Source organism: Salvelinus alpinus, chromosome 1 (assembly GCF_045679555.1).
Source record: "Salvelinus alpinus chromosome 1, SLU_Salpinus.1, whole genome shotgun sequence".
NCBI lineage: Eukaryota > Metazoa > Chordata > Actinopteri > Salmoniformes > Salmonidae > Salvelinus > Salvelinus alpinus.
The window spans coordinates 108,221,469-108,248,046 of NC_092086.1; the positions used below are offsets into that span (position 1 = coordinate 108,221,469).

General features: G+C 45.6%; 1 protein-coding gene across 1 annotated transcript; it reads left to right on the forward strand.

The window, feature by feature from the left end:
* The first annotated feature begins 414 nt into the window (after positions 1-414).
* On the forward strand, positions 415-26,083 carry LOC139538300 (long-chain fatty acid transport protein 4-like). The gene is made up of 13 exons (XM_071340163.1): positions 415-930; positions 3,206-3,367; positions 5,936-6,330; positions 7,313-7,471; positions 7,795-7,864; positions 9,336-9,427; positions 9,614-9,723; positions 10,593-10,802; positions 11,225-11,351; positions 18,964-19,101; positions 19,399-19,563; positions 20,737-20,883; positions 22,151-26,083. The coding sequence occupies exons 2-13, from the start codon at positions 3,207-3,209 to the stop codon at positions 22,306-22,308; spliced, it is 1,932 nt and encodes a 643-aa protein (XP_071196264.1). The 5' UTR covers positions 415-930; position 3,206; the 3' UTR covers positions 22,309-26,083.
* Positions 26,084-26,578: the final 495 nt, after the last annotated feature.

Here is a 26,578-nt window from a genome sequence, read left to right on the forward strand (position 1 = left end):
TGTATAATACTAGTCAAAAAGGGCTTTCTGTAATGATCAAATGTTACCCTGTGATCATTTTAGCAGTCTTTTTAAAGATTCAGTTGTCTGCAGTGACTTACTGTACTGCAATAGAAGTATGTGGTTATGGTGTAAAAATAATGCCTTTCTGAACTCTGCACCTCGGTTCATATCCGAGCATCCAAACTGTGCCAATGCTGCGTCGTTGCGCTCTAGTGGAGGCCAGTGTTTTATTATAGGAAGAATAGAACTGCCGTTATGCGCAGGTCTGGTACAGTTCCAACGTTCACCAGCGTCTCCTCGAGTGGTGGTGGTATGACTGTATACGCAAATCTCCCCCACGCATAGGATTTGTAGCTATGTGGGTTTAATGCGCGTCACACAGTCCTGCAGCAGGCCCGTGTCGGTGTCACAACCAGCTGGAATGAGGCGTGCACTCACTCGTCGAAAGAAGGGCCACATTTCCTTGATTGTGAAATTTATGCTGTAGCAAGCTCCACCTCTATGGGAAGCAATTATAAACTATGGGTAATTTGATTGGTCCTAGCGCTAGTCACTCTTCGCTGCTTACACATAATACCGGTGGATACGGAGGACGGCTCAACTAAGAAAAATGATAAGGTCATTCGAATTACTGTAGCGAGCTAGTTTATTGCTACAATGAAACTGGAAAAATTGTACTGGCGATAGGAATGAACGGATGATTTATATAGAGGCAAAGTCGAACCAAGGAGGCAGGCAAATTTGATATAAATACGTCGGAGGGGGGGCAATGCGCTGTTATCGGAGACCCCTGTGTCTGTCAATGTGCAAGTAGACGCCAGAGCGGTGGAAGGTTTTGCTAAAGCAATCAAGGTGGAATTGTACAAAACAAGTTCCACGTCCGGTGTAATACGCACATTACTGTGTTTGTGGGGGACGTGAAACAAGGTAGGCCTCATAACACTTGTAATTTCTATATCATTCAATGGTCTGGGTTTCCGGATCCATTATTAGCCTATTTAGTAGCCTAGCCTAGTGAAGTCTGAATAGCTCAGGCTTCACCCAACTGTCCTTTATCAACCTTGCCAGTGTATATATGGAAGAAAGCCTGTGTTTGAATGGACCAGGTTTGATTCTGTTGGACCATTTATTTTCCGTTATGTAGGCCTACCCTAACGTTATACAGCGATCAGTGCCAAGAGTGCAGTTGGCGGAAAACGGGATACAGTCAGCAGCGTTGACACAATACATTTAGAGGCTACAGGATAGCCACCACTCCAGTCTAGTGTGCCGTTCGTTGCGCTCCACTTATCATCTTACCATAAATGGACAACGGGTACGTACGATCGAATGGAGATGTAACTGTTCTGATTAGGTTATATTTGGTAGGCTCGCGCACATGGCGTAGCTGCTGGTGATGGGCTCGAGCTTTTTTATTTGATGTATTTCCCATCAGCAGGGAGCACGCCTCTCTCGCCACTACCGCAGTACTGCTGCTTCTATAACGCTACGGTGCGTTAAACCATATAGTTTATAGATCAGGTTATTAAACATTCACCTTTTTCTGATGTTGGATGATGATGATTTATAGCCAAGTAAATAGTAATATTATTTAATCGCAGCAATGTTTCACCCTCTATTGAGGGCCATAGCCTTAGCTACATTATAAATGTATGTATTGCCATGTTGGCCAGACAGAGCATGTAATATCCCTCGTTTCGCATGATGATGAGCACTTTGACGCACGCGATCATAACTAATTCTGCTCCCCCTTCATAACGGAAATATATATCTCATAAACAAAAATAATGTGCTATTGTTGACACAGGTACCAACTATTGTTACCGCATGTGTCCTCTGGATCTGTGCTGGCTCTAGTCTCTGTGTCCGACAGTAAATCATCTATTTTAATGTCATCTGTGAGCCCAAGCTTGTGCTGTAAATGGACAGGATGTCCAGACAAGAACCATAATAAACAAAATTTCTCTCCGGTGCTGCATACCGACATGACGCTATTGGTCCAAAGCCAATTGTATAATTCTTTGATACCTACATATACCTAATGTACCTTTGGCCTAGTTTTTACATCGACTGTGGTGCTGGCCTGGTACCTGGCCAGGAAGACTTCTTTGGTCAGAACAGTCACAAACTGGACCTTGCAGAGACAGACAAGCATAGGGCCTATCCATAATTGCATGTAGTGGTCTAAATCTGGAAGTGATAAATAAATAGGAACACCTTTTAAAGGGGAGGGGGATAAAGAGGGAACCACTGTAGGGATTTAGAACAGAGAAAGTGAGGCCCCTCTCCCCTGATGGAGAAAACCCTGGATGAACTGAAGTGATCTACAACTAGATGTGATTCCTGCTCAGGAAAGGCTTGAAGGTAGCAGAGGTTGTTTTTGGTCACCCTCTGTAGCCCTTTCCTGCAGTCAATGACCAATAGCACCCTCTTTGGCCTCTTGGGTGGAAAGTTATTCATATTTTTCATAATTACTTTTTTAATGAAAATCCTGTCTTTCTATGTCAAACAGTTTTGTTATATTTCAGTCTTCTGTGATGTCTATAAAGTGTATTATTGGCATGGAAACTCAAAATGGAATACATTTAAACTATATATCTGACATGGTACAAGTGTCTTTTTTTAAGCCCATAACAATGTGTGTGAGGTGGATACTTTTGTTTCAAAGTAGATTTGTTTAAGACTACCAAGAATCACTCTGTTTGGCCCTGATTTAGCCCACTGCAGTAAGAGGTTAAATGAATTACCATACCTGGTGGTGACACTCATCCAGTGCAAAAGGTCAGACTGTAGGCTGTAGACCTATTGTAAGGGTATATTTTATATATTAGCTAGTAATTCAGTAAGCACTCCTATCCAGAGAGCACTACAAGTGCTTTCAACTAAGGAAGTAGAGAAGACCACACACCACACACCACAGGTTCACAGTGAGTGCAACCTCTGTGCTAGAACAGAAGAGAGAGAAAAAAAAGTGAACATGTTTTGTCATTTATAATGATAGTTTTTCAAGCTTTAGAACAGCTTGTTAAACGTTTGTTTCGTGGGATGGAAACAAGGAAGCAAGGTGTCCTTTGCAAAAGCCAAATTGACTAACTCTTTTTCAGAAATATGGAACCATTGATCGAGACTCTTGTTATTCTCAGTCTAGAAAATGGATGTAACATGATGACATTAACGATGACTTGTTTTCCTTTCTCTCAAGGATGATGCGCCTGGCTTGCTGCACCGTCCTCCTCTTCCTGCTCCGTCTCTTGGTGGGCCTGCCCTGGTTCCAGGTTCTCCCCTCCATCCTCATCTTCTACCTGGGCTCTGGAGGCTGGAAGTTCCTACTCATTTTCGCCAAAACCATCAGCAGAGATTTACAGTGAGTGGACGTATAGTGTGGGATGTTGGGTGTGTGTCAGTGTGGACCTGTCTACACCTGTCTGCAAGTCAGAAGCACGTTTACAGAAACAGGTGCGTCAGTGCTCCTCGGGTTTTAATGGCGTTAAACAACCAATACATTTAGACAACAGATACCTTCACCATGGTTAGGACTAGAATAGGACTTTAATAGGACTTTAAGTTAAGACTATAGGAGTTTCATTGTCTACAACAAGAAAAGCAGCACATTCCTGTAAGACAAGGAGGAATGTGCCACAGAGAAGACAAACACTCACGTGTGTTACAGAAGGGAATGTTGAGTTAGTCATGTATGGAGGAATGTTCAAGGACAAACGAGACTAAACGTGGCGGAGAGAGCAAAGACAAAGCAGACAGATGAGAGAGACAGGTGCTGAGGTTTCTTTGTGTTACGAGTTCACATTCAAAGCTAGCTAGTGTTGTGATCTGTTCACCATGGTGACAGGTACTTCCCCTTGCACCCAAGTAACGCTTCAATGTTCTGATCCGAAAGTCTGGATTGGTGTAGTAACTCTTCAATGTTCTGAAGTGTCTGGATTGGGGAAGGGGAATCAGTTGTTACCACAATACAAGAAAAGCCCTTACTTGGAGTGAAGTTTGTGGTGCGTCGACCTGATTATTCAGAGAAGTAAAGTAATGTCCTATCTCACTTTCAATTAAAAAATATATATTATTTCACCTTTATTTAACCAGGTAGGCCAGTTGAGAACAAGTTCTCATTTACAACTGCGACCTGGACAAGATAAATCAAAGCAGTGCGACACAAACAACACACATGGGATAAACAACCGTACAGTCAATAACACAATAGAAAAGTCTATATACAGTGTGTGCAAATGTAGTAAGATTAGGGAGGTAAGGCAATAAATAGGCCATAGTGGCGAAATAATTACAATTTAGCAATTAAACACTGGAGTGATAGATGTGCAGAAGATGAGTGTGCAAGTAGTTGCACATTCAAGCAATAATAAATGATACGGTTTATTCCATTATGGACAAACGTGTCCCCACTCGGGTTTCATCTGTGTCATAGATCAATCACATAATAAATAAATAACTTTATAGGTTGGTTTATTATGTGATTCATCTACGACACTGATGAAACCCGTGTGGCCGACACGTTTGTCCCTAAAGGAATAAACCGTATCATGTCTTAGACCGAGTGCCGCAGAGGTCTCAGACACTGCATCTCAATGCAAGAGGTGTCACTACAGTCCCTGGTTTGAATCCAGGCTGTATCACAGCCGGCCGCGACCGGGAGGCCCATGGGGCGGCGCACAATTGGCCCAGCGTCGTCCGGGTTAGGGAGGGTTTGGCCGGCAGGGATATCCTTGTCTCATCGCGCACTAGCGACTCCTGTGGCGGGCCGGGTGCAGTGCACGCTGACACGATCTCCAGGTGTACAGTGTTTCCTCCAACACATCGGTACAGCTGGCTTCCGGGTTGGATGTGCATTGTGTCAAGAAGCAGTGCGGCTTGGTTGGGTTGTGTTTCGGAGGACGCATGACTCTCGACCTTCGCCCCTCCCGAGTCCGTACAGGAGTTGTAGCGATGAGACAAGACAGTAACTTCTACCAATTGGATACCATGAAATTGGGGAGAAAAAGGGGGTAAAATAAAAATAATAATAAATAAATAAAATATTTGAGCCACCACAGTACAGTTTGGATCCTCACGATAGTGTTAAAAGAGTAATGGTGGTGACTGGCCGTTATTGTGAGACTCATGTGAGGGCCTCTGTTTCCCTTTACCCTACTGTACAGTTTAGTAATAAAACTTAAGAGGAAGTAGTCACTGGTTGGAGAGACGCCTCGTACCCCTTGAGTGACTCACCCCAAAGGAATGGTTTCGGTTAAACCTGCCTGTTCAGAGGGACAACCCCAAACCTTGATGGACCTGTATGGCTTATGAATACAAATAATACAAAGAGTATAACTTTTATATACAGTAAAATACAAAGAGTACTACTCCCACTCAAATCATACAGAAAAAGAACTTGCAGGAGGCATGTAATAGCTTTCTGAAAATGTCCTCTGTATCCTAACCTGTTTTTATTGCTTATTTAGACTTTGTCCTGGAGAGCGAAAAAAAACCTTGGTGTTACAATATTTTACAACTCAAAGCCGCTGTTGCACTAATGAGTCTTTAAATGGACATTAATGTCTGTTTGCTCAAGAATTGCCACAGTTATAAAATGACATGCTACAGTTTTATCAGCGTATTTGTTTCTCAATGTAAATTGGAAGCTTTTTCTGGATTTGAACTTTGATCCCAGAAACAAAACATGTATTGCTTCATCATAGATTGCTTAATGTAGTTTATTGCTTCCTCACAGTGTACTTCACACCAGCTGCTATTTCGTCAGGAAAACCATGCAAAACAACGTCAGGGTTGTGTTCATTAGGGCATGCACGTCCGGCTGGTTTACCACCATGTCTCTACGTTCAGATTAACGTCCCGTTCTCTTTAGGCTCTTAGTTCTCTGAGTTGTTGTTTCTCAGCCCTACTTTAACCTCCCTCTCCTCCACAGTGCGGCAGGCGTCCTCCTCAAGGTGAAGTCAAACGTCAATCGTCACCTGAAGGAACGAAACACCCTCCCTAAGATCTTCGCCGAGACGGTGCGTCGCCATGGGGACAAGACTGCGCTCATTTTCGAGGGCACGGGCGAGAAGTGGTCCTTCCGGCAGCTGGACGAGTACTCCAACCGCGTAGCCAACCTGCTGCTCCAGAGAGGCTTTGTGGAAGGGGATGTGGTGGCTCTCTTCATGGAGAACCGGTCCCAGTACGTGGGCCTCTGGCTGGGCATGGCCAAGATAGGAGTGGAGGCTGCTCTGATCAACTTTAACCTGCGGCTGGAGGCCCTGGTGCATTGCGTCACCATCTCAAACGCTAAGGCCGTGGTGTTCGGCAGCGAGCTGACCGAGGGTGAGGACCAGGGGAGTTAGTGGAAGGATGGAGGGAGTGGCAGGATGGAGGGAGGATGGGTGATGGAGGGAGTGGCAGGATGGAGGGAGTGGCGGGATGGAGGGAGGATGGGTGATGGAGGGAGGATGGGTGATGGAGGGAGGATGGGTGATGGAGGGAGTGGCAGGATGGAGGGAGGATGGGTGATGGAGGGAGTGGCGGGATGGAGGGAGGATGGGTGATGGAGGGAGGATGGGTGATGGAGGGAGTGGCGGGATGGAGGGAGGATGGGTGATGGAGGGAATGGAGGGAGGATGGGTGATGGAGGGAGGATGGGTGATGGAGGGAGTGGCAGGATGGAGGGAGGATGGGTGATGGAGGGAGGATGGGTGATGGAGGGAGTGGCGGGATGGAGGGAGGATGGGTGATGGAGGGAGGATGGGTGATGGAGGGAGGATGGGTGATGGAGGGAGTGGCAGGATGGAGGGAGGATGGGTGATGGAGGGAGGATGGGTGATGGAGGGAGTGGCAGGATGGAGGGAGTGGCGGGATGGAGGGAGGGAGGATGGGTGATGGAGGGAGGATGGGTGATGGAGGGAGTGGCGGGAGGGAGGGAGTGGCTGAGTGACAGGTGGCTGGAGGGATTGTTTGAGTGACGGATGGAGGGAGGTAGTGGATGGAGGGATGGACAGGGGGCTGTAAATCTTTATTTAAGGAAATTGTACATGCTAAAGGCCCATTCCTGGACATACTGTAGAATTAGACTAATGCTGGACTACATTCTTTTTAGTCTCGGACTAGGCTTAATCTGAGTCTGGGAAACCAGTATAAGGATTTATTTGATTCTCTGTTTCTGTGACATTAACTTTAAGATCACTTTCCTGTCTTGTCTCGCTCTCCATCTCTCTCTCCCTATCGCCCCCTTTCTTTCTCTCTCTACCTCCCACTCCCTTTCTCTCCCTTGCTCTCTCTCTTCCCTGTCCTCCCTCCCTCTATCCTACAGCGGTGTGTGAGGTCCACAGTTCCATGGGGAAGACGGTACAGATGCTGTGTTCAGGGGACTGGGACCCCAAACGTGTCCCTGCAGGGACAGAGTGCCTGGAGCCTCTACTGGATGCCGCCCCGACCCACCTGCCCATCCGCCCAGACCGCTGCTTCACTGGTCAGTCAATCAATCTGTCCAATCATACTCAGTCAGTCAAACAGTCTGTCCAATCATACTCAGTCAGTCAAACAGTCTGTCCAATCATACTCAGTCAGTTTATAAGGAGCCAGACCTGGACTCGGATAGTATTTTTCTTTCCAAAACGTTTTAGTGCTTGATTGAACCTGTCTAAAGTGCAGTGTTTGCAATTTCTGGAGTATTCCATTGCGCTAGGCAGGCAAGATCAATCAAGCCCCTAGTTTGACTGCTTTCTCCACTGTTTTCTATTGTGTGTCTGTTGTATGTTTTTATTCATTTCTCCCCATATGTCTGTCTTCCAGATCGTCTGTTCTACATCTACACATCTGGGACCACCGGGATGCCCAAAGCTGCCATCGTGGTGCACAGCAGGTACGCACTCTGGACCTCCTATTTCTCTTCTCTCTCTCTGTATCTCTCTGTATCTCTCTCTCTGTATCTCTCTCTCTCTCTCTGTATCTCTCTGTATCTCTCTCTCTCTGTATCTCTCTGTATCTCTCTCTCTGTATCTCTCTCTCTCTCTCTGTATCTCTCTGTATCTCTCTCTCTCTGTATCTCTCTCTCTCTCTGTATCTCTCTCTATTTCTCTAAATCTCTCTCTCTCTGTATCTCTCTCTATTTCTCTGTATCTCTCTCTCTCTGTATCTCTCTCTCTCTGTATCTCTCTCTCTCTGTATCTCTCTCTCTCTGTATCTCTCTCTGTATCTCTCTCTCTCTCTCTCTGTATCTCTCTCTCTCTGTATCTCTCTCTCTCTCTGTATCTCTCTCTGTATCTCTCTCTCTCTGTATCTCTCTGTATCTCTCTGTATCTCTCTGTATCTCTCTCTCTCTGTATCTCTCTCTCTCTCTCTGTATCTCTCTCTCTCGTTCTGTATCTCTCTCTCTCTCTGTGTATCTCTCTCTCTCTCTCTCTCTCTGTCTCTGTCTGTCTGTCTCTCTCTCTGTCTGTGTGTGTCTCGCTCTCGCGCTCTCTGTGGAGCTCTCTCTGTGGAGCTCTCTCTCTCGCTCTCTGTGGAGCTCTCTCGCTCTCTGTGGAGCTCGCTCTGTGGAGCTCTCTCTGTGGAGCTCGCTCTGTGGAGCTCTCTCGCTCTCTGTGGAGCTCGCTCTCTCTCTCTCTCTGTCTCTCTGTGGAGCTCTCTCTCGCTCTCTGTGGAGCTCGCTCTCTGGAGCTCACTCGCTCTCTGGAGCTCACTTGCTCTCCCTCTCTGTCTCTTTCTGGAGCTCGCTCTCTGGAGCTCTCTGTGGAGCTCTCTCGCTCTCTGTGGAGCTCGCTCTGTGGAGCTCTCTCTCGCTCTGTGGAGCTCTCTCTCTCTCTGTGGAGCTCGCTCTCTCTCTGTCTCTCTGTGGAGCTCGCTCTCTGGAGCTCACTCGCTCTCTCTCTGTCTCTTTCTGGAGCTCGCTCGCTCTCTTTCTGGAGTTCTCTCTGTGGAGCTCGCTCTCTCTCGCGCTCTGTGGAGCTCGCTCTCGCTCTGTGGATCATGCGCTCGCTCTCTCTCTCCCTGGAGCGCTCTCTCTCTCCCTGGAGCGCGCTCTCTCTCTCTGGAGCTCTCGCTCTCTCGCTCTCTCTCTCTCTCTGGAGCTCTCGCCCTCGCTCTCTGGAGCTCTCTGGAGCTCTCTCTCTGGAGCTCTCTCTCTCTCTCTGGAGCTCTCTCTGGAGCTCTCGCTCTCTCTCTCTGGAGCTCGCTCTCTGGAGCTCGCTCTCTCTCTGGAGCTCGCTTTCTCGCTCTCTGGAGCTCTTTCTCGCTCTTTGGAGCTCTCTCTTTCACTCTTCTCCTCCTTTCCTCTCTCTTTCCCCTCTTATCCTGTCTTCTAATTCACTCTTTCTCTCACCTGTGTTTGACAGGTACTACCGCATGGCAGCCTTGGTATACTACGGCTTCGGTATGACGCCTGATGATGTGTTGTACGATTGCCTACCCCTCTACCACTCTGCAGGTAACACGTGTGTGTGTGTGTGTGTGTGTGTGTGTGTGTGTGTGTGTGTGTGTGTGTGTGTGTGTGTGTGTGTGTGTGTGTGTGTGTGTGTGTGTGTGTGTGTGTGTGTGTGTGTGTGTGTGTGTGTGTGTGTGTGTGTGTGTCCATTGTAATTGTTTCTGAAACACGTGTGCATGTCTTCTCTAGGAAACATTGTCGGCGTGGGGCAGTGCCTGATCCACGGCATGACGGTGGTCATCAAGAAGAAGTTCTCTGCCTCCCGGTTCTGGGACGACTGTGCCAAGTACAACTGCACGGTGAGACAGAGACACGCTGCTAGCTGACTCCCAGTAGCTCAGAGACTGTATGACTCATATCTACAGAATAGGAGACCAGTAGAGAGAAGATGCATGTTTTGGGTTACTGCTCTGTTCAACTGTGTTGATGTTTATCTACAGCGATAGCTGAAGGATATTAGGGTTTACCATTAGGGTTTACCATTAGGGTTTACCATTAGGATTTAGCATTAGGGTTTACCATTAGGGTTTAGCATTAGGGTTTAGCATTAGGGTTTACCATTAGGGTTTAGCATTAGGGTTTACCATTAGGGTTTAGCTTTAGGGTTTACCATTAGGATTTAGCATTAGGGTTTAGCATTAGGGTTTACCATTAGGGTTTAGCATTAGGATTTAGCATTAGGGTTTAGCATTAGGGTTTAGCATTAGGGTTTAGCATTAGGGTTTAGCATTAGGATTTAGCATTAGGGTTTACCATTAGTGTTTAGCATTAGTGTTTAGCATTAGGGTTTAGCATTAGGGTTTAGCATTAGGGTTTAGCATTAGGGTTTACCATTAGGGTTTAGCATTAGGGTTTAGCATTAGGGTTTACCATTAGGGTTTACCATTAGGGTTTAGCATTAGGGGTTTACCATTAGGGTTAACCATTAGGGTTTACCATTAGGGTTTACGGGGAAATCTGTTCAGGTGGTCAAAGCAGTATAATGTAGTTAAACATGAAGTCATGTGGGTAGACAGCATTATAAGACTGTGTTGTTCTACAGAAGTACCCAAAGATTTGGGGAATAATAATATAATAGTTAGATCTGTAGATTGGTGTGGGTTCCTCACTTATACGCCCTCGTCTCATTGTGCTGGTGACTGACTGACTGTTTGTCTCTGATCCCCAGATTGTCCAGTACATCGGGGAGATCTGCCGGTACCTGTTGAACCAGCCGGTAAAGGACATAGAGGGTAAACACAAGGTCCGTATGGCGCTCGGTAACGGCCTGCGCCAGTCCATCTGGGAGGAGTTCACCTCTCGCTTCAACGTGCCACAGATAGCAGAGTTCTACGGAGCCACAGAGTGCAACTGTAGCCTGGGAAACTTCGACAACATGGTGAGGCCCTAGGAGGACATTTTGGATCTCACAGCAACGAGCTGAAAGCAAATGAGGACGCTCTCATAGTTTATTTTATGGTATTGGCAGACATTTTGGCTCTGAGGGCCGGCTTTTTCTATAGTGTGTGGTCCCAGGGAATTAACATCGTCTGTGTAGTGTTGATCTTTATTATGGCTTTCACTTCACATCTCAAAGCACATAAAAACACTTATGGTATTTCATCCGCAAAGTAAAAATGAGGGTATTAGTGGTCAGTGATGGCACTCTGTCACTTTGTATTGAATTTGGACTGCATGCTGTCTGTCTCCATTCTCCCATTGTTTTGCTGTATCATAGCTATGTGTGTAGCAGTTGCTGAACAGAGTTTCAGTGGTTTTAGATGGGTTGACCATAACAGTATGGTATTGTCTCTGTTACAGACAGGAGCATGTGGCTTCAACAGCCAGATCCTCCCCTTCATCTACCCCATCAGACTGGTGAAGGTAGATGAGGAGACCATGGAGCTAATCAGAGGCCCCGATGGCGTCTGCATCCCCTGTGGGCCTGGTACGTCACTACTAGTATAGCTATAGTATTACTCTCTCAGGCCTGGTTAGTTTTAGTATAGCATATCTATAGAATACTCTCTCAGGCCTGGTTAGTTTTAGTATAGCATATCTATAGTATTACTCTCTCAGACCTGGTTAGTTTTAGTATAGCATATCTATAGTATTACTCTCTCAGGCCTGGTTAGTTTTAGTATAGCATACCTATAGAATACTCTCTCAGGCCTGGTTAGTTGTAGTATAGCATACCTATAGAATACTCTCTCAGACCTGGTTAGTTTTAGTATAGCATATCTATAGTATTACTCTCTCAGACCTGGTTAGTTTTAGTATAGCATATCTATAGTATTACTCTCTCAGGCCTGGTTAGTTTTAGTATAGCATACCTATAGAATACTCTCTCAGGCCTGGTTAGTTGTAGTATAGCATACCTATAGAATACTCTCTCAGGCCTGGTTAGTTTTAGTATAGCATACCTATAGAATACTCTCTCAGGCCTGGTTAGTTTTAGTATAGCATACCTATAGAATACTCTCTCAGGCCTGGTTAGTTTTAGTATAGCATACCTATAGAATACTCTCTCAGACCTGGTTAGTTTTAGTATAGCATACCTATAGAATACTCTCTCAGGCCTGGTTAGTTGTAGTATAGCATACCTATAGAATACTCTCTCAGACCTGGTTAGTTTTAGTATAGCATACCTATAGAATACTCTCTCAGGCCTGGTTAGTTTTAGTATAGCATACCCATAGAATACTCTCTCAGACCTGGTTAGTTTTAGTATAGCATACCTATAGAATACTCTCTCAGGCCTGGTTAGTTGTAGTATAGCATACCTATAGAATACTCTCTCAGGCCTGGTTAGTTTTAGTATAGCATACCTATAGAATACTCTCTCAGGCCTGGTTAGTTTTAGTATAGCATACCTATAGAATACTCTCTCAGGCCTGGTTAGTTTTAGTATAGCATACCTATAGAATACTCTCTCAGGCCTGGTTAGTTTTAGTATAGCATACCTATAGAATACTCTCTCAGACCTGGTTAGTTTTAGTATAGCATACCTATAGAATACTCTCTCAGGCCTGGTTAGTTGTAGTATAGCATACCTATAGAATACTCTCTCAGGCCTGGTTAGTTTTAGTATAGCATACCTATAGAATACTCTCTCAGGCCTGGTTAGTTTTAGTATAGCATACCTATAGAATACTCTCTCAGACCTGGTTAGTTTTAGTTTAGCATACCTATAGAATACTCTCTCAGGCCTGGTTAGTTTTAGTATAGCATACCTATAGAATACTCTCTCAGGCCTGGTTAGTTTTAGTATAGCATACCTATAGAATACTCTCTCATGCCTGGTTAGTTTTAGTATAGCATACCTATAGAATACTCTCTCAGGCCTGGTTAGTTTTAGTATAGCATACCTATAGAATACTCTCTCAGACCTGGTTAGTTTTAGTATAGCATACCTATAGAATACTCTCTCAGACCTGGTTAGTTTTAGTATACCATACCTATAGAATACTCTCAGGCCTGGTTAGTTTTAGTATAGCATACCTATAGAATACTCTCTCAGACCTGGTTAGTTTTAGTATAGCATACCTATAGAATACTCTCTCAGGCCTGGTTAGTTTTAGTATAGCATACCTATAGAATACTCTCTCAGGCCTGGTTAGTTTTAGTATAGCATACCTATAGAATACTCTCTCAGGCCTGGTTAGTTTTAGTATAGCATACCTATAGAATACTCTCTCAGGCCTGGTTAGTTTTAGTATAGCATACCTATAGAATACTCTCTCAGGCCTGGTTAGTTTTAGTATAGCATACATATAGAATACTCTCTCAGGCCTGGTTAGTTTTAGCATAGCATACATATAGAATACTCTCTCAGGCCTGGTTAGTTTTAGTATAGCATACATATAGAATGCTCTCTCAGACCTGGTTAGTTTTAGTATAGCATACATATAGAATACTCTCTCAGGCCTGGTTAGTTTTAGCATAGCATACATATAGAATACTCTCTCAGGCCTGGTTAGTTTTAGTATAGCATACATATAGAATACTCTCTCAGGCCTGGTTAGTTTTAGTATAGCATACCTATAGAATACTCTCTCAGACCTGGTTAGTTTTAGTATAGCATACCTATAGAATACTCTCTCAGGCCTGGTTAGTTTTAGTATAGCATACCTATAGAATACTCTCTCAGGCCTGGTTAGTTTTAGTATAGCATACCTATAGAATACTCTCTCAGGCCTGGTTAGTTTTAGTATAGCATACCTATAGAATACTCTCTCAGGCCTGGTTAGTTTTAGTATAGCATACCTATAGAATACTCTCTCAGGCCTGGTTAGTTTTAGTATAGCATACATATAGAATACTCTCTCAGGCCTGGTTAGTTTTAGCATAGCATACATATAGAATACTCTCTCAGGCCTGGTTAGTTTTAGTATAGCATACCTATAGAATACTCTCTCAGGCCTGGTTAGTTTTAGTATAGCATACATATAGAATACTCTCTCAGGCCTGGTTAGTTTTAGCATAGCATACATATAGAATACTCTCTCAGGCCTGGTTAGTTTTAGTATAGCATACATATAGAATACTCTCTCAGACCTGGTTAGTTTTAGTATCCCTACCTTAACCCTGACATTCTGAATGCAGTGCAAGCCTGATGCTCTGCAAGCCTGATATAGCAACTTTGAACTCATCATGAGGGTCCGCAGTTTCTTGTGGGTCTGCGTACCCACATCCCTACCCACATCCCTACCCACATCCCTACCCACATCCCTACCCACCACCCTACCCACATCCGTACCCACATCCCTACCCACATCCCTACCCACATCCCTACCCACATCCGTACCCACATCCCTACCCACATCCCTACCCACATCCGTACCCACATCCCTACCCACATCCGTACCCACATCCGTACCCATATCCGTACCCACATCCCTACCCATATCCCTACCCACCCCCCTACCCACATCCCTACCCACATCCGTACCCACATCCCTACCCACATCCGTACCCACATCCCTACCCACATCCGTACCCACATCCCTACCCACATCCGTACCCACATCCCTACCCACATCCCTACCCACCCCCTACCCACATCCGTACCCACATCCCTACCCACATCCGTACCCACATCCCTACCCACATCCGTACCCACACATGCAGTCAGAGCCGGGCCTAGTCTTTGGGGGCCCTAAGAAACATGTATCAAGAGACCCCAGGCTAAACTACAGGAGATCTCGAAGCAGTTGTGGGCCCCAGAGACGAGGTGTGCCGGCCCGCCCTGGCACCTGTCAACCACTACCCCACCTATGGGTTAATTAACCCATAAGGCACAAGGGGGTGTGGTATATGGTCAATATACCACGGCTAAGGGTTGTTCTTAGGCACGACGCAAAGCGGTGAGTAGCTGCTGCTGTTGCAACAGTTAATGGGGATCCTAATCAAAAAAACAGCCTGGCTGTCCAGGGAACTGAGCAGATTGAAGATCGACATAGCAGCTCTGAGTGAAACGAGGTTAGCCGACGATGGCACCATCACTGAACCAGTAGGTGGCTATAGGTTTTTCTGGAAAGGGAAACCAAACGATGAGGACAGAATACATGGGGTAGACCAACGTTCTCAGGCGTCTGCATGACTTACCCTCTGGCAGAAATGAGCCTTGTGAAAATCAGGATTCCTCTCAACAAGACCAGGCATGCCACAATAATTAGTGCCTACGCACCTACATTACCAAGCCCTGACAATGTGAAAGAGCAGTTCTACTCCGACAACTAATGATTTCTTGAGACTTCAATGCTAGGTTTTGATTGATTTTATAAAAATAAAAAAATTATACAGACATAAGGGCGCCAGACAATCAAGGATAACAAAATAAATCTTAAAAGCTTATTTCCCTTGTGGGAAAAGATGGCACTAACGGACAAAGAGTGATTTACAAAGATGGAGTGTGACACTTTAAAAAAAAAACTGTTTCTAGACTGTTTCTCCATGTAACCCACATACAAATGAGCATAGTTAGGAGCCATGGGGGATCCCATAGCAGTACCCTTCGTCTGAAGGAAGAAATCATTTAGAAACATGAAGTAGTTGTGTGTGAGTACTATTTCAGCCAATGTTATAATACATTCACTGGAAGGTAGTTCATTAGGGTCACGTTGCAGAAGAAAATGTTCCATGGCTTCAATACCGCCCTCGTGTGGAATATTTATGTATATCGACTCAACATCAAAAGTAACTAACAAAGTATTCTCAGGGAGAGGATCAAGAGATTCAATAATAGGGATAATTTAAAGACCCTTCCTCCCTTCGGTCTCAACGTAGACTTTGATCTGAAGCCATTCTTGTGATTATTGTGATTTTGCTATTGTAAATGTTTGTAGAATTATGTAGCCTAATTGTATCTATGATTGTACGCTACCCGTTTATGTTTTTTGTATGCTATTTTAACAGCATACATTTTAGGCGAGGTGCTGTCATTTTAATAGCCAGCACCTCGCCTAAATAGTTGTTCCACTCCGCTAGCCAGCACCTCGCCTAAATAGTTGTTCCACTACGCTAGCCAGCACCTCGCCTAAATAGTTGTTCCACTCCGCTAGCCAGCACCTCGCCTAAATAGGTGTTCCACTCTGCTAGCCAGCACCTTGCCTAAATAGTTGTTCCACTCCGCTAGCCAGCACCTCGCCTAAATAGGTGTTCCACTCTGCTAGCCAGCACCTTGCCTAAATAGTTGTTCCACTCCGCTAGCCAGCACCTTGCCTAAATAGGTGTGCGTTTCTTTCGCCTCTAAAGATGGAGTGGGAACCATGGGCTCCCACTCCTGAGCAAATGCTCAGAGCATAGCCTCGCCATCACCAACAGCATCTTCAGACAAGTTCAAAATGACATGGATGCGCCCAAGATCCAAGCACAAGCGGCTGATGGATTATAACATTGCATGACATTAAGGATGTCAAGATTACAAGAGCCATGCGTGGCGCAGAGTGCTGCACGGACCGAATGGTCAGAGCGATCCTTGGCATGCACATCGTGGACCACGCACATCGTGCCAAACCACGCACATCGTGCCAAACCACGCACATTGTGCCAAACCACGCACATCGTGCCAAACCACGCACATCGTGCCAAACCACGCACATCGTGGACCACGCACATCGTGCCAAACCACGCACATCGTGCCAAACCACGCACATCGTGCCAAACCACGCACATCGTGCCAAACCACCCAAGGTGGCACAAAAAATCTCGACCCTCCCCAGATGGCTGGAAGATGCACACATCTGGGCTCAGTTGCAAGGCAGCTTGGAAACCCAACTTGCAAACTGCATCATATGTGGTCTGTCGTATGGTAATTTGGTAAAAAGCCAATTTGACATTTGTTCCGTACATTGTTTTCACTGAGGAAATGTATGAGTCTGCTGTTAATGAAAATGCAGAGGATTTTTCCCAAGGCTGCTGTTGACGCATATCCCACTGTAGTTATTGGGGTCAAATTTGTCTCCGCTTTTGCAGATTGGGGTGATCAGTCCTTGGTTCCAAATATTGTGGAAAATGCCAGAGCTAAGGATGATGTTAAAGAGTTTTAGTATAGCCAATTGGAATTTGTGGTCTATATTTTATAATTTCATTTAGGATACCATCAACACCACAGGCCTTTTTGTGTTGGAGGGTTTGTATTTTGTCCTGAAGTTCATTCAATTCTAATTGGAGAATCCAGTAGTTTCTAGAAGTCTGGTCATGTATATGTTTTTGCTGTTTGTTCATTGTTTTAGAGCCAAAAAGTTAGGAGTTTGATCCATACATCTCCATTTTGGATAAATAACTGTTTGTTTAGTGTGTTTTTCCCCCCCAATGCATTCTTCATCAAACCAGTTGTCATTGTTCCTTTTCTTAGGTTTTCTGCTTGACATTTTTTGATTTGTTAGAGAAGCTGAAATGTCAAATATACTGTTTAGGTTTTCTACTGCCAAGTTTACACCTTCACTATCACAGTGAAACGTTTTGTCCAGGAAGTTGTCTAGAAGCGATTCAATTAGTTGTTGCCTACTTGTTTTTTGGTAGGTTTCCACACTACTTTCCTTCCATCTATAGCATTTCTTAATATTATTCAGTACTTTTGGCTTTGATGCCTCATGGTTGATTATTGCTCTTTTCAAGTAGACTGTGATTTAGCTGTGATAGGGGCATCAGTGGGCTGACTGAATGCTCTCGGAGACTCTGGGTTGAGGTCAGTGATAAAGTACTACAGCCAAGAGATGAGCTATAGTTGTACCTACTGTAGGAGTCCCCTCGAAGCCTACCATTGACTATGTACATACCCAGCGTGTGACAGAGCTGCAGGACTCCCCAATATGCACCCCTAGTTGTGCCTAGGGAGGCACACTTAAAGCTTCCTTTAAACTTTAGGTCCAAGCATCTTCGACAGAGCAGATCAAGCTGATTCTATACCAATTTACAGAGACCAGGTCATGAAGGTTTGCTCATGAAAGTTTTTTTAGCAAGCGTCTATGACCAAGCAGCCATTACGAACACAGGCTGTAAAACAGTGATCACTAAGGTCATTACAGAAAACACCAGACTGATACCTATCAGGATTGCGAGGATAACATCAAGGAGAGTTGCCTTTTATGGTTGTTTGCAGTCATACCTTGTGGGATTGGTAATAATCTGAGAGATTTAGTGAGTCCCATTCCTTTAGGACTTGGTCAGGTGGTTTAAGCAAATCCCCAGTTTAGGTCACCTAGCAGAACAAATTCAGACTTGGTGTAAGGGGCCAGGAGAGAGCTTAGGGCAGGAAGGGTACAGGCCGGTGCTGATGGTGGACAATGAACCCCAGCAACAGTTAACAAAGAGCTATTTGAAAGTTTAATGCTTAAAACCAGCTATTCAAATTGTTTGGGGACAGACTTGGTGGAGACAACCGAGCACTGAATGTGTTTCTTGGTAAAGATTTCCACTGCACCTGACTTGCCGAAAAAGGTCATAACCAGAAAAGTTGTGTTCAAAACACTCTTTCTTAACCCTCAGTAATGACCTACACATCAAGATTGGAGCTGTGAACCCACACTTTCAATTTATCCATTTTAGGTAATAAGTTGGTAGTGTTAACGTGCATAAAATCCAGGCTTTTTACGAGAGCAGAAATCGGTGAAACTGATATCAGAGCACAAGTCAGAATTGGGGCTAGCAACAGTAGATGGGCCAAAGTGTACATGCACATTTCCAGATATCATCAGCAGTAATACAATCAGGGCACGGTAGAGGACAGGGAGAGCTCAAAGTAAAATATATTTTTGTAATGTCTTGGCTTTAAAAGTAGCTTCAGACTAAACATTAGTCACTCAGTTCCAGGTTGGATGGTGTTTTCAGGTTTCTGTTGTGCTTCTTTTGCTGGTTGTTGGTTTGCAAGAGCATTTGCTGTATAGTCCTTGAGAATAAGAATCTTTGGTAGTCGGAATCCTTCCATGTAATTTTGTCCAAAATCATGTTGTAGGTTTGGAGTTTTGATTTGGAGTGAAAGTCATGTTGTGGAGGGTAGTATCCTGTATATGTCCTTGTGAAAAAATCCAAGTTTATCTATCTCTCTCGCTCTCTAGGTGAGCCCGGCCAGTTGGTAGGCAGGATCAATCAGAAAGACCCCCTGAGAAGGTTTGACGGCTACGTGAATGAAGGAGCCAACAGCAAGAAGACTGCTAACAGTGTCTTCAAGAAGGGAGATACTGCCTATCTCTCAGGTGAGAAGCTATTTAACTTTATAGACTGAAAGAGATCAATAAAGTCTGTCTGTCTTTCTCTCCCTCACACACACACATTCTGACAGTGAGGTGTTGAGGGATCTACTACTGAGTTGAACCTTGGCCCAGTCAAAGCTGACTGTATTTCATGAGTCTCTGTCTGGAAAACAGTGGTATTTGTTACTGAGTGGACTGTCCTGGCTAAATAAAAATGTCGGTCCTCATGGACCAATATGGTTACATGTACTTATACAAACACACAGCTTTGTTACTGATCTGTTTGCTTTCTCTCGCCAGGCGATGTCCTAGTCATGGACCAGTACGGTTACATGTACTTTAAGGATCGTACAGGGGACACGTTCCGTTGGAAGGGAGAGAATGTGTCGACCACAGAGGTGGAGGGAACCCTGAGCCGTCTGCTGGACATGAAGGACGTGGTAGTCTACGGAGTGGAGGTGCCAGGTACAGTAACCACTCCAGACCACCACACAGCTCTTTTTACACCCTTGTCTCTATTGATTTTCAATTTATAACAATGGGGACATCGTCTTTGTTATCATGACACCAAAACCAATCAAACAGCTTCCACTCCCCACTGCCCAAACGGGTACAACAGTTCTCATACACAGAGTATCATAGTTTCCCCAAAGAAAGGATCTTAGCTAACCTGGCACCTAATTTCTGTCTGTTGACAACTCAGCTACACAGCCAAGAGAGAGTAACAATTGATGTTTCTTCTGTGTGAACAAACGAAATGCGTCAAATGAAGCGCTTTGCTGTTCTACGAGTGGTGTGGGACGGCGTGGTCGAGATAAATAAAGTACCCTGTTAGCTACAAAGCTTACGGGAAACTCACCCCAGATCCCCAGTTTTGGTGAAAGGAGGAGAAGTGCCTAAGAAGAACTATCCCACTGGGCACAGAAGTCAATTCAATGTCTATTCAATGTCTATTCAACGTCTATTCTATGTTGGTTCAACGTAACTTCATTGAAATGACGTGAAATCAAAGTTGATTCAACCTGTGTGACCAGTAGGATAGTGCTCTGAATTTCAATGGTTTATTAAGAGTGTGTGCTTTGCTTTGCACTTTCTATTTCAAGGATGTTGTTAACCATGTAGCCTACTGGTCGTAATGTGAAGAGCACTGAGCAGCAGTAAACCGGGTTTGGGCTGTGTGGCCCATGACGTCATCACTACAGCATGTTTTCATGGCAATTCCAACTGTCTCCTTGATTCTTACAGTAGTTGTGAACTACTTGATGAATGTAGATGCAGATGCCTGTTACCATCAATTAATTGTCAGTGATAAAAACGTGTTTTCTGGTGCATCAGGCACTGAGGGGAGTATACCAACATCTTACGTCCCATGTGTAACTGTTGTTTTTGATGTTTTGCTTTATCTTGGCCAGGTCGCAGTTGTAAATGAGAACTTGTTCTCAGCTGGCCTACCTGGTTAAATAAAGGTGAAATAAATTTTAAAAACTAAATGTGGAAAAAGTCAAGGTGACTTTCTGAAATCACAATGTTTTCTGATGCGTGTGTCCGGGGCAGAGGGGACTGTGACTTTTTAACTCAGACCCCTGTAGCAGGCTGAGTGCTTTATACAATCATAAATGTTTCCTTTGCATGTCTCAGGCGCTGAGGGGAAGGCTGGGATGGCCGCCGTAGCAGATCCAGAGAGATCTACAGACCTGGAGAAGTTTGGGAAGGATCTGGAGAAAGCTCTGCCACCCTACGCACGACCTGTCTTCCTACGCTTCCTCAAAGAGGTCAACAAGACAGGTGGGTGCAGTTGGACATGTATACATTATACAGTATCTGTTACTTACGTTATACACTGAGTGTACAAAACATTATGAACACCTTCCTAATATTGAGTTGCACCCCCCTCTTTTGCTCTCAGAAGAGCCTCAATTTGTCAGGGCATGGACTCTACAAGGTGTCGAAAGCGTTCCACAGGGATGCCGGCCCATGTTGACTCCAATGCTTCTCCCAGTTGTCAAGTTGGAAACTGTTGAACATGAAAAACCCAGCAGCGTTGTAGTTCTTGACACAAACCAGTGCGCCTGGTACCTACTACCATACCCCGTTAAAAGGCACTTAAATAATTTGTCTTGCCCATTCACCCTCAGTGGCACACATACACAATCCATGTCTCATTCTTTAACCCATCTCCTCCCCTTCATCTACACTGATTTTAAGTGGATTTAACAAGTGACATCAATAAGGGATCATAGGGGGCCTCCCAAGTGGTGCAGCAGTCACCGTGCTAGAGGCGTCACTACAGACCCGGGTTCGATCCCAGGCTGTGCCGCGACCGGGAGACCCATGAGGCGGTGCATAATTGGCCCAGCATTGTCCGGGTTAGGGGAGGGTTTGACCCAGCATTGTCCGGGTTAGGGGAGGGTTTGGCCCAGGGTCGTTCGGGTCAGGGGAGGGTTTGGCCGGCCGGGATGTCCTTGTCTCATCGCACTCTAGTGACTCCTGTGGCGGGCCGGGTGCCGCCAGTTGTACGGTGTTTCCTCCGACACATTGGTGCGGCTGGCTTCCGGGTTAAGTGAGCAGTGTGTCAAGAAGCAGTGCGGCTTGGCAGGGTCGTGTTTCGAAGGAGTTAAATTGGGGGTAAAAAAAATACAAAGAATCTATAAATAAATAATAAGGGATCATCGCTTTCACCTGGATTCACCTGGTCAGTTTGTCATGGAAAGAACAGGTGTTCCTAATGTTTTGTACACTCAGTGTATATTGTATCCTCCTCAGGGGGAGGTCAGGGACTGTACTCAAGAAGTGATGAAGTAGGACTGTGGATCTAGGATCAGGTCCCTTCTGTCCATATAATCTTATTCATATTGATCGAAAAATACAAAACTGATCCTGTATCAGCTGTTCTACTTGAGTCTCTAATTCAACCCTCTATGACTATTTGAATATGAGCCCCAAAGTAGCCCAGTCTCAGATACATCCCTCTTTTCCCTCTCTCTCTCTCTCTCTCTCGCTCTCACCCCTCCCTCATCCCTCTCTCTCTTCTCCCCTCTTGCTCCTCCTCCAGGCACCTATAAGTTCCAGAAGACAGACATGCGACGGGACGGTTTTGACCCCAGCATGGTATCAGACAAACTGTACTTCCTGGACCCCACTAGGGGGCGCTATGTGGAGCTGCATCAGGAGCTCTACAGCAGCATCATCTCAGGGAAGCAGAAACTGTAACTGTGAGATCTGATCACTCTTGCCCCCCCCCCAAAAGAAATATCACCCCATCCACCCCCACACACACACACCCTATTCCTGAAGTCACTCTCCCTCCCCCAGAAAAACTCCTAACTCTTACAACCCACCTCTCTGCTCTCTCTAAGCCCACACCCCTCGTTACCTCAGTGAGGGGCATCTGGCTCGTCCAGGTCACATGACAAGCCAATCTGACACCATAGACCTAGCGTGACCTTTGATCTCTAAAGGCACCTCCCCCCGGAGCTTGACCTTGACCTGACCTGGAGCTATAGGAACGCTCGCTGGAAGGACATAGCTCGCTGGCTGAGAGGGGCGTGTGGCATGTCCAGAATGCAAAAACATAGTAACTTACTCCAAATGTAAGAGTCCTAGCTAGAGGAACTTGACACAATGAAAGAACTTCAATTGAATGAAGGAAACAGTCCTGTCGGTTTGTCCGTCTCATGTTGAGGTCACTCCCTCATAGGCCCAACCTGCACACTGCCCAATCAGTGACCAGTGGCTTCTGTTGTGACACAAAATGGCCGATTTGGTTTTAGTGGTGTTGACTCGGCCCATCCATGTTAGACATACAGCTAATCTGAAACTGATGGATTTAAGTGCAATAGGGCTCCAGCAGTGGCAGTGCAATGTACAGCTGTGAAGAAGCTCTCTAATATATTTAAATGTCTGCATTATACCAAATATATTTAATTTGTAGAATAGTCTTTACACATTTTAAAACAAAAGGATGATTGTATGTTCAAGTTCCTGATAATATGCCAATTCAAATTCTAATGTTTTTCTATATCCACAATTGTGCTCGGCTTTCTCCTGACCCCACCCACTAGGGGTGCTCCTCCTAGTCTTCAACTATAGAATCTACAGACCAACTCCCAGCTGCTGGAGCACCAATGACTCTTACAGTTTCAAACCTGCTTCAGAATGTTCTGATTCTGGGTAGAAGATTCAGATTCTGAATGTTCTGATTCTGGGTAAATTCGTTTATTTTTTGTCTGTGTCAACATTGTGCAGGTTGGGCCCAATGGATTGGCTTCGTCTTGTATGGCATAGTAGACATTTTAAAGCTTGCCGAAGAGCGCGCTGAAGGGAAAAGCACTAACCTCCTCTGTCTCTGTTGAGGATAATACTGTGGTGCTACAGACAGAAGGAGACTCTGACTCTGGTGCAGCAAGCCAAACGATCTAAACCAGGCCTCTCCAACCTTGTTCCTGGAGAGTTACCGTCTTGTAGGTTTTCACTCCAACCATAATCTAGCGCACCTGATTCTAATAATTGATAAGCTGAATCAGGTCAGTTAAAACTGGGGTTGGAATGAAAACCTACAGGAGGGTAGCTCTCCAGGAACAGGGTTGGAGAGACCTGATCTGAAGATGGTCCTTGCTCGAAGGGGGAAGAGGAGAGGAAGGGAGAGAAAATATGCTTATTTTCGTTATTGTTGTTTGTTCTACTTTCTTGTTTCATCTTGTCAGCAGCATGAATGATCAACACAGAGTACTGTGCCTTTACTGTGAGTTTACCATCTCAGATTCACAGACCCTGTCCCCATCACCCCCTACCCTAACCCTTCACCCCCTACCCTAACCCTTCACCCCCTACTATCCCATAGCACCCTATGCTAACCCATCACCCCCTACCCTAACCCTTCACTCCCTACTGTCCCATAGCACCCTACTCTAACCCATCACCCCCTACCCTAACCCTTCACTCCCTACTGTCCCATAGCACCCTACTCTAACCCATCACCCCCTACCCTAACCCTTCACTCCCTACTGTCCCATAGCACCCTACTCTAACCCATCACCCCCTACCCTAACCCTTCACTCCCTACTGTCCCATAGCACCCTACTCTAACCCATCACCCCCTACCCTAACCCTTCACTCCCTACTGTCCCATAGCACCCTACTCTAACCCATCACCCCCTACCCTAACCCTTCACTCCCTACTATCCCATAGCACCCTACACTAACCCATCACCCCCTACCCTAACCCTTCACTCCCTACTGTCCCATAGCACCCTACTCTAACCCATCACCCCCTACCCTAACCCTTCACTCCCTACTGTCCCATAATACCCTACTCCCTCACTCTCCTATCGCTCCCTTGTCTGTCCTCTGTCCCTATCATCAGGTATGAACCCACATTTCCCCATTCACTTTTATTCAGCACCCCAATTCTGTTGTACCCTAACCCATGATCACTCCTGTTAGGCATGTCTCCCAACCTCTCACCCAGTCTCCCAACCTCTCACCCAACCTCTCATCCAGTCTCCCAACCTCTCACCCAACCTCTCACCCAGTCTCCCAACCTCTCACCCAACCTCTCATCCAGTCTCCCAACCTCTCACCCAACCTCTCATCCAGTCTCCCAACCTCTCACCCAAACTCTCACCCATCCTCTCATCCAGTCTCTCACCCAGTCCCTCAACTTCTCACCCAACCTCTCATCCAGTCTCTCACCCAGTCCTTCAACCTCTCACCCAACCTCTCATCCAGTCTTTCACCCAGTCCCCCAACCTCTCATCCAGTCTCTCACCCAGTCCTTCAACCTCTCACCCAACCTCTCATCCAGTCTCCCAACCTCTCACCCAACCTCTCACCCAGTCTCCCAACCTCTCATCCAGTCTCCCAACCTCTCACCCAACCTCTCACCCAGTCTCCCAACCTCTCACCCAACCTCTCACCCAGTCTCCCAACCTCTCACCCAACCTCTCACCCAGTCTCCCAACCTCTCACCCAACCTCTCACCCAACCTCTCATCCAGTCTCCCAACCTCTCATCCAGTCTCTCACCCAGTCCCTCAACTTCTCACCCAACCTCTTATCCAGTCTCTCACCCAGTCCTTCAACCTCTCACCCAACCTCTCATCCAGTCTCTCACCCAGTCCCTCAACCTCTCACCCAACCTCTCACCCAGTCTCCCAACCTCTCACCCAACCTCTCACCCTTCCCAGGCACCTCTGTTTGATCCTTGCTTCTCTTGTTATGGCTAGACATTCCTCTCGGTCTGTCATGCTGTTATTCCCTCAGCTCCGAGGACATGGCGTGTGACTCCTCCCAAGCTCTCGTACCGTCGGCAGTACTCTACGTGATGTGTCACCATGTCCTCTCAAAACAAACAAATTATGAGCCGGTTTCGTCAGCCAAATATCCTGTCTGTGTGAAATCGATGGTGGAGACCGAGGCACAATGATTCTCCTCGTCTTCTGTCTGGTGTGTCTCTTGTCGTGTTACACGTGCACACCTCGCTGATGAGGAAGAGGAAGTGACGACATAGTTCTCCATCTCCACCCATCAGTATCAGTGTATTTATTACTAGTGATGATCGTTTCATTTGTCAAATGTTTGAGGAAGAACATTTTTAAATTAAGCGGGAAAAAATGTTGTAAAGAAGAGTATATACATTTTGGGGTTAAATGAGAATGCTGCTTTGACACTTGTGATCCTGGGGTGTCAAATGGTAGTATGACCACAAGGTGGCACCTGTCTGGGCAGCCCCAGAGGAGTCCAAATGGGCATTGGGCAATATTCTGAAGTGGCTTCCTTTCCTTGTCTCCTTTCCTCCATCTGCACTGATCTAAGGAGTGGAGAGGTGAACAATTGCCATATTGTTTACACCTTGTGTTGAAGCAGAGGAGACAAGGAGAGGAATCTGTTTTAGACTATTGAGATTCACCTCGTCTGCCCCAGATGTTTCCATTCCCACTTTTTTGTAATTTTAAATTATTATTTTATAAAGTATTATTCATTCTTTATTTGATTGTGCATTGACTGTGTCGTGGCTATGCATTGCATTTGTTAGTTATTTTATGTGTGAAATCAAAGCTTTGATGTCTCAGGATTCTGGAAGTGAGTGAAGGGTTTCCGGGAGTTTATATGTCTACCTGTTTGACTGTAACCAGAACCCAAACCTATGATGGCACCAGCCCACTATCTTATGACACTGAATAGAGACAGACTGTTGTCTGTCACAGGCTCTCTGAGGTTATGTGTCTTTGGGCCGGTTTCCCGGACACAGATTAAGCCTAGTCCTGGAATGAAACATGTCTCCATTGAACATGCTTTTTAGGGAAACCAAGCCCCTATGTCTGTCAAACCAATGGGAGCTATAGTAGTGTGAGAGAGTGACAGGATGTTGGTCACATCTTTAACCAGAGGGAGGCTGTGTTTCCCAGAAAAAGCCTCATTGCTGCTGCCTACTGCTACCCATAGAGATAGATAAAGGACTCATCTTTGTATCTGTGCCATGT

Excerpts from the sequence above, each read along its gene's own strand:
- LOC139538300 (XM_071340163.1), top strand. The coding sequence starts at position 3,207 with ATGATGCGCCTGGCTTGCTGCACCGTCCTCCTCTTCCTGCTCCGTCTC. Across the intron at positions 6,331-7,312 it reads CGGCAGCGAGCTGACCGAGG|CGGTGTGTGAGGTCCACAGT; the intron begins GTGAGGACCAGG and ends TCTATCCTACAG. Across the intron at positions 9,724-10,592 it reads GTGCCAAGTACAACTGCACG|ATTGTCCAGTACATCGGGGA; the intron begins GTGAGACAGAGA and ends TCTGATCCCCAG.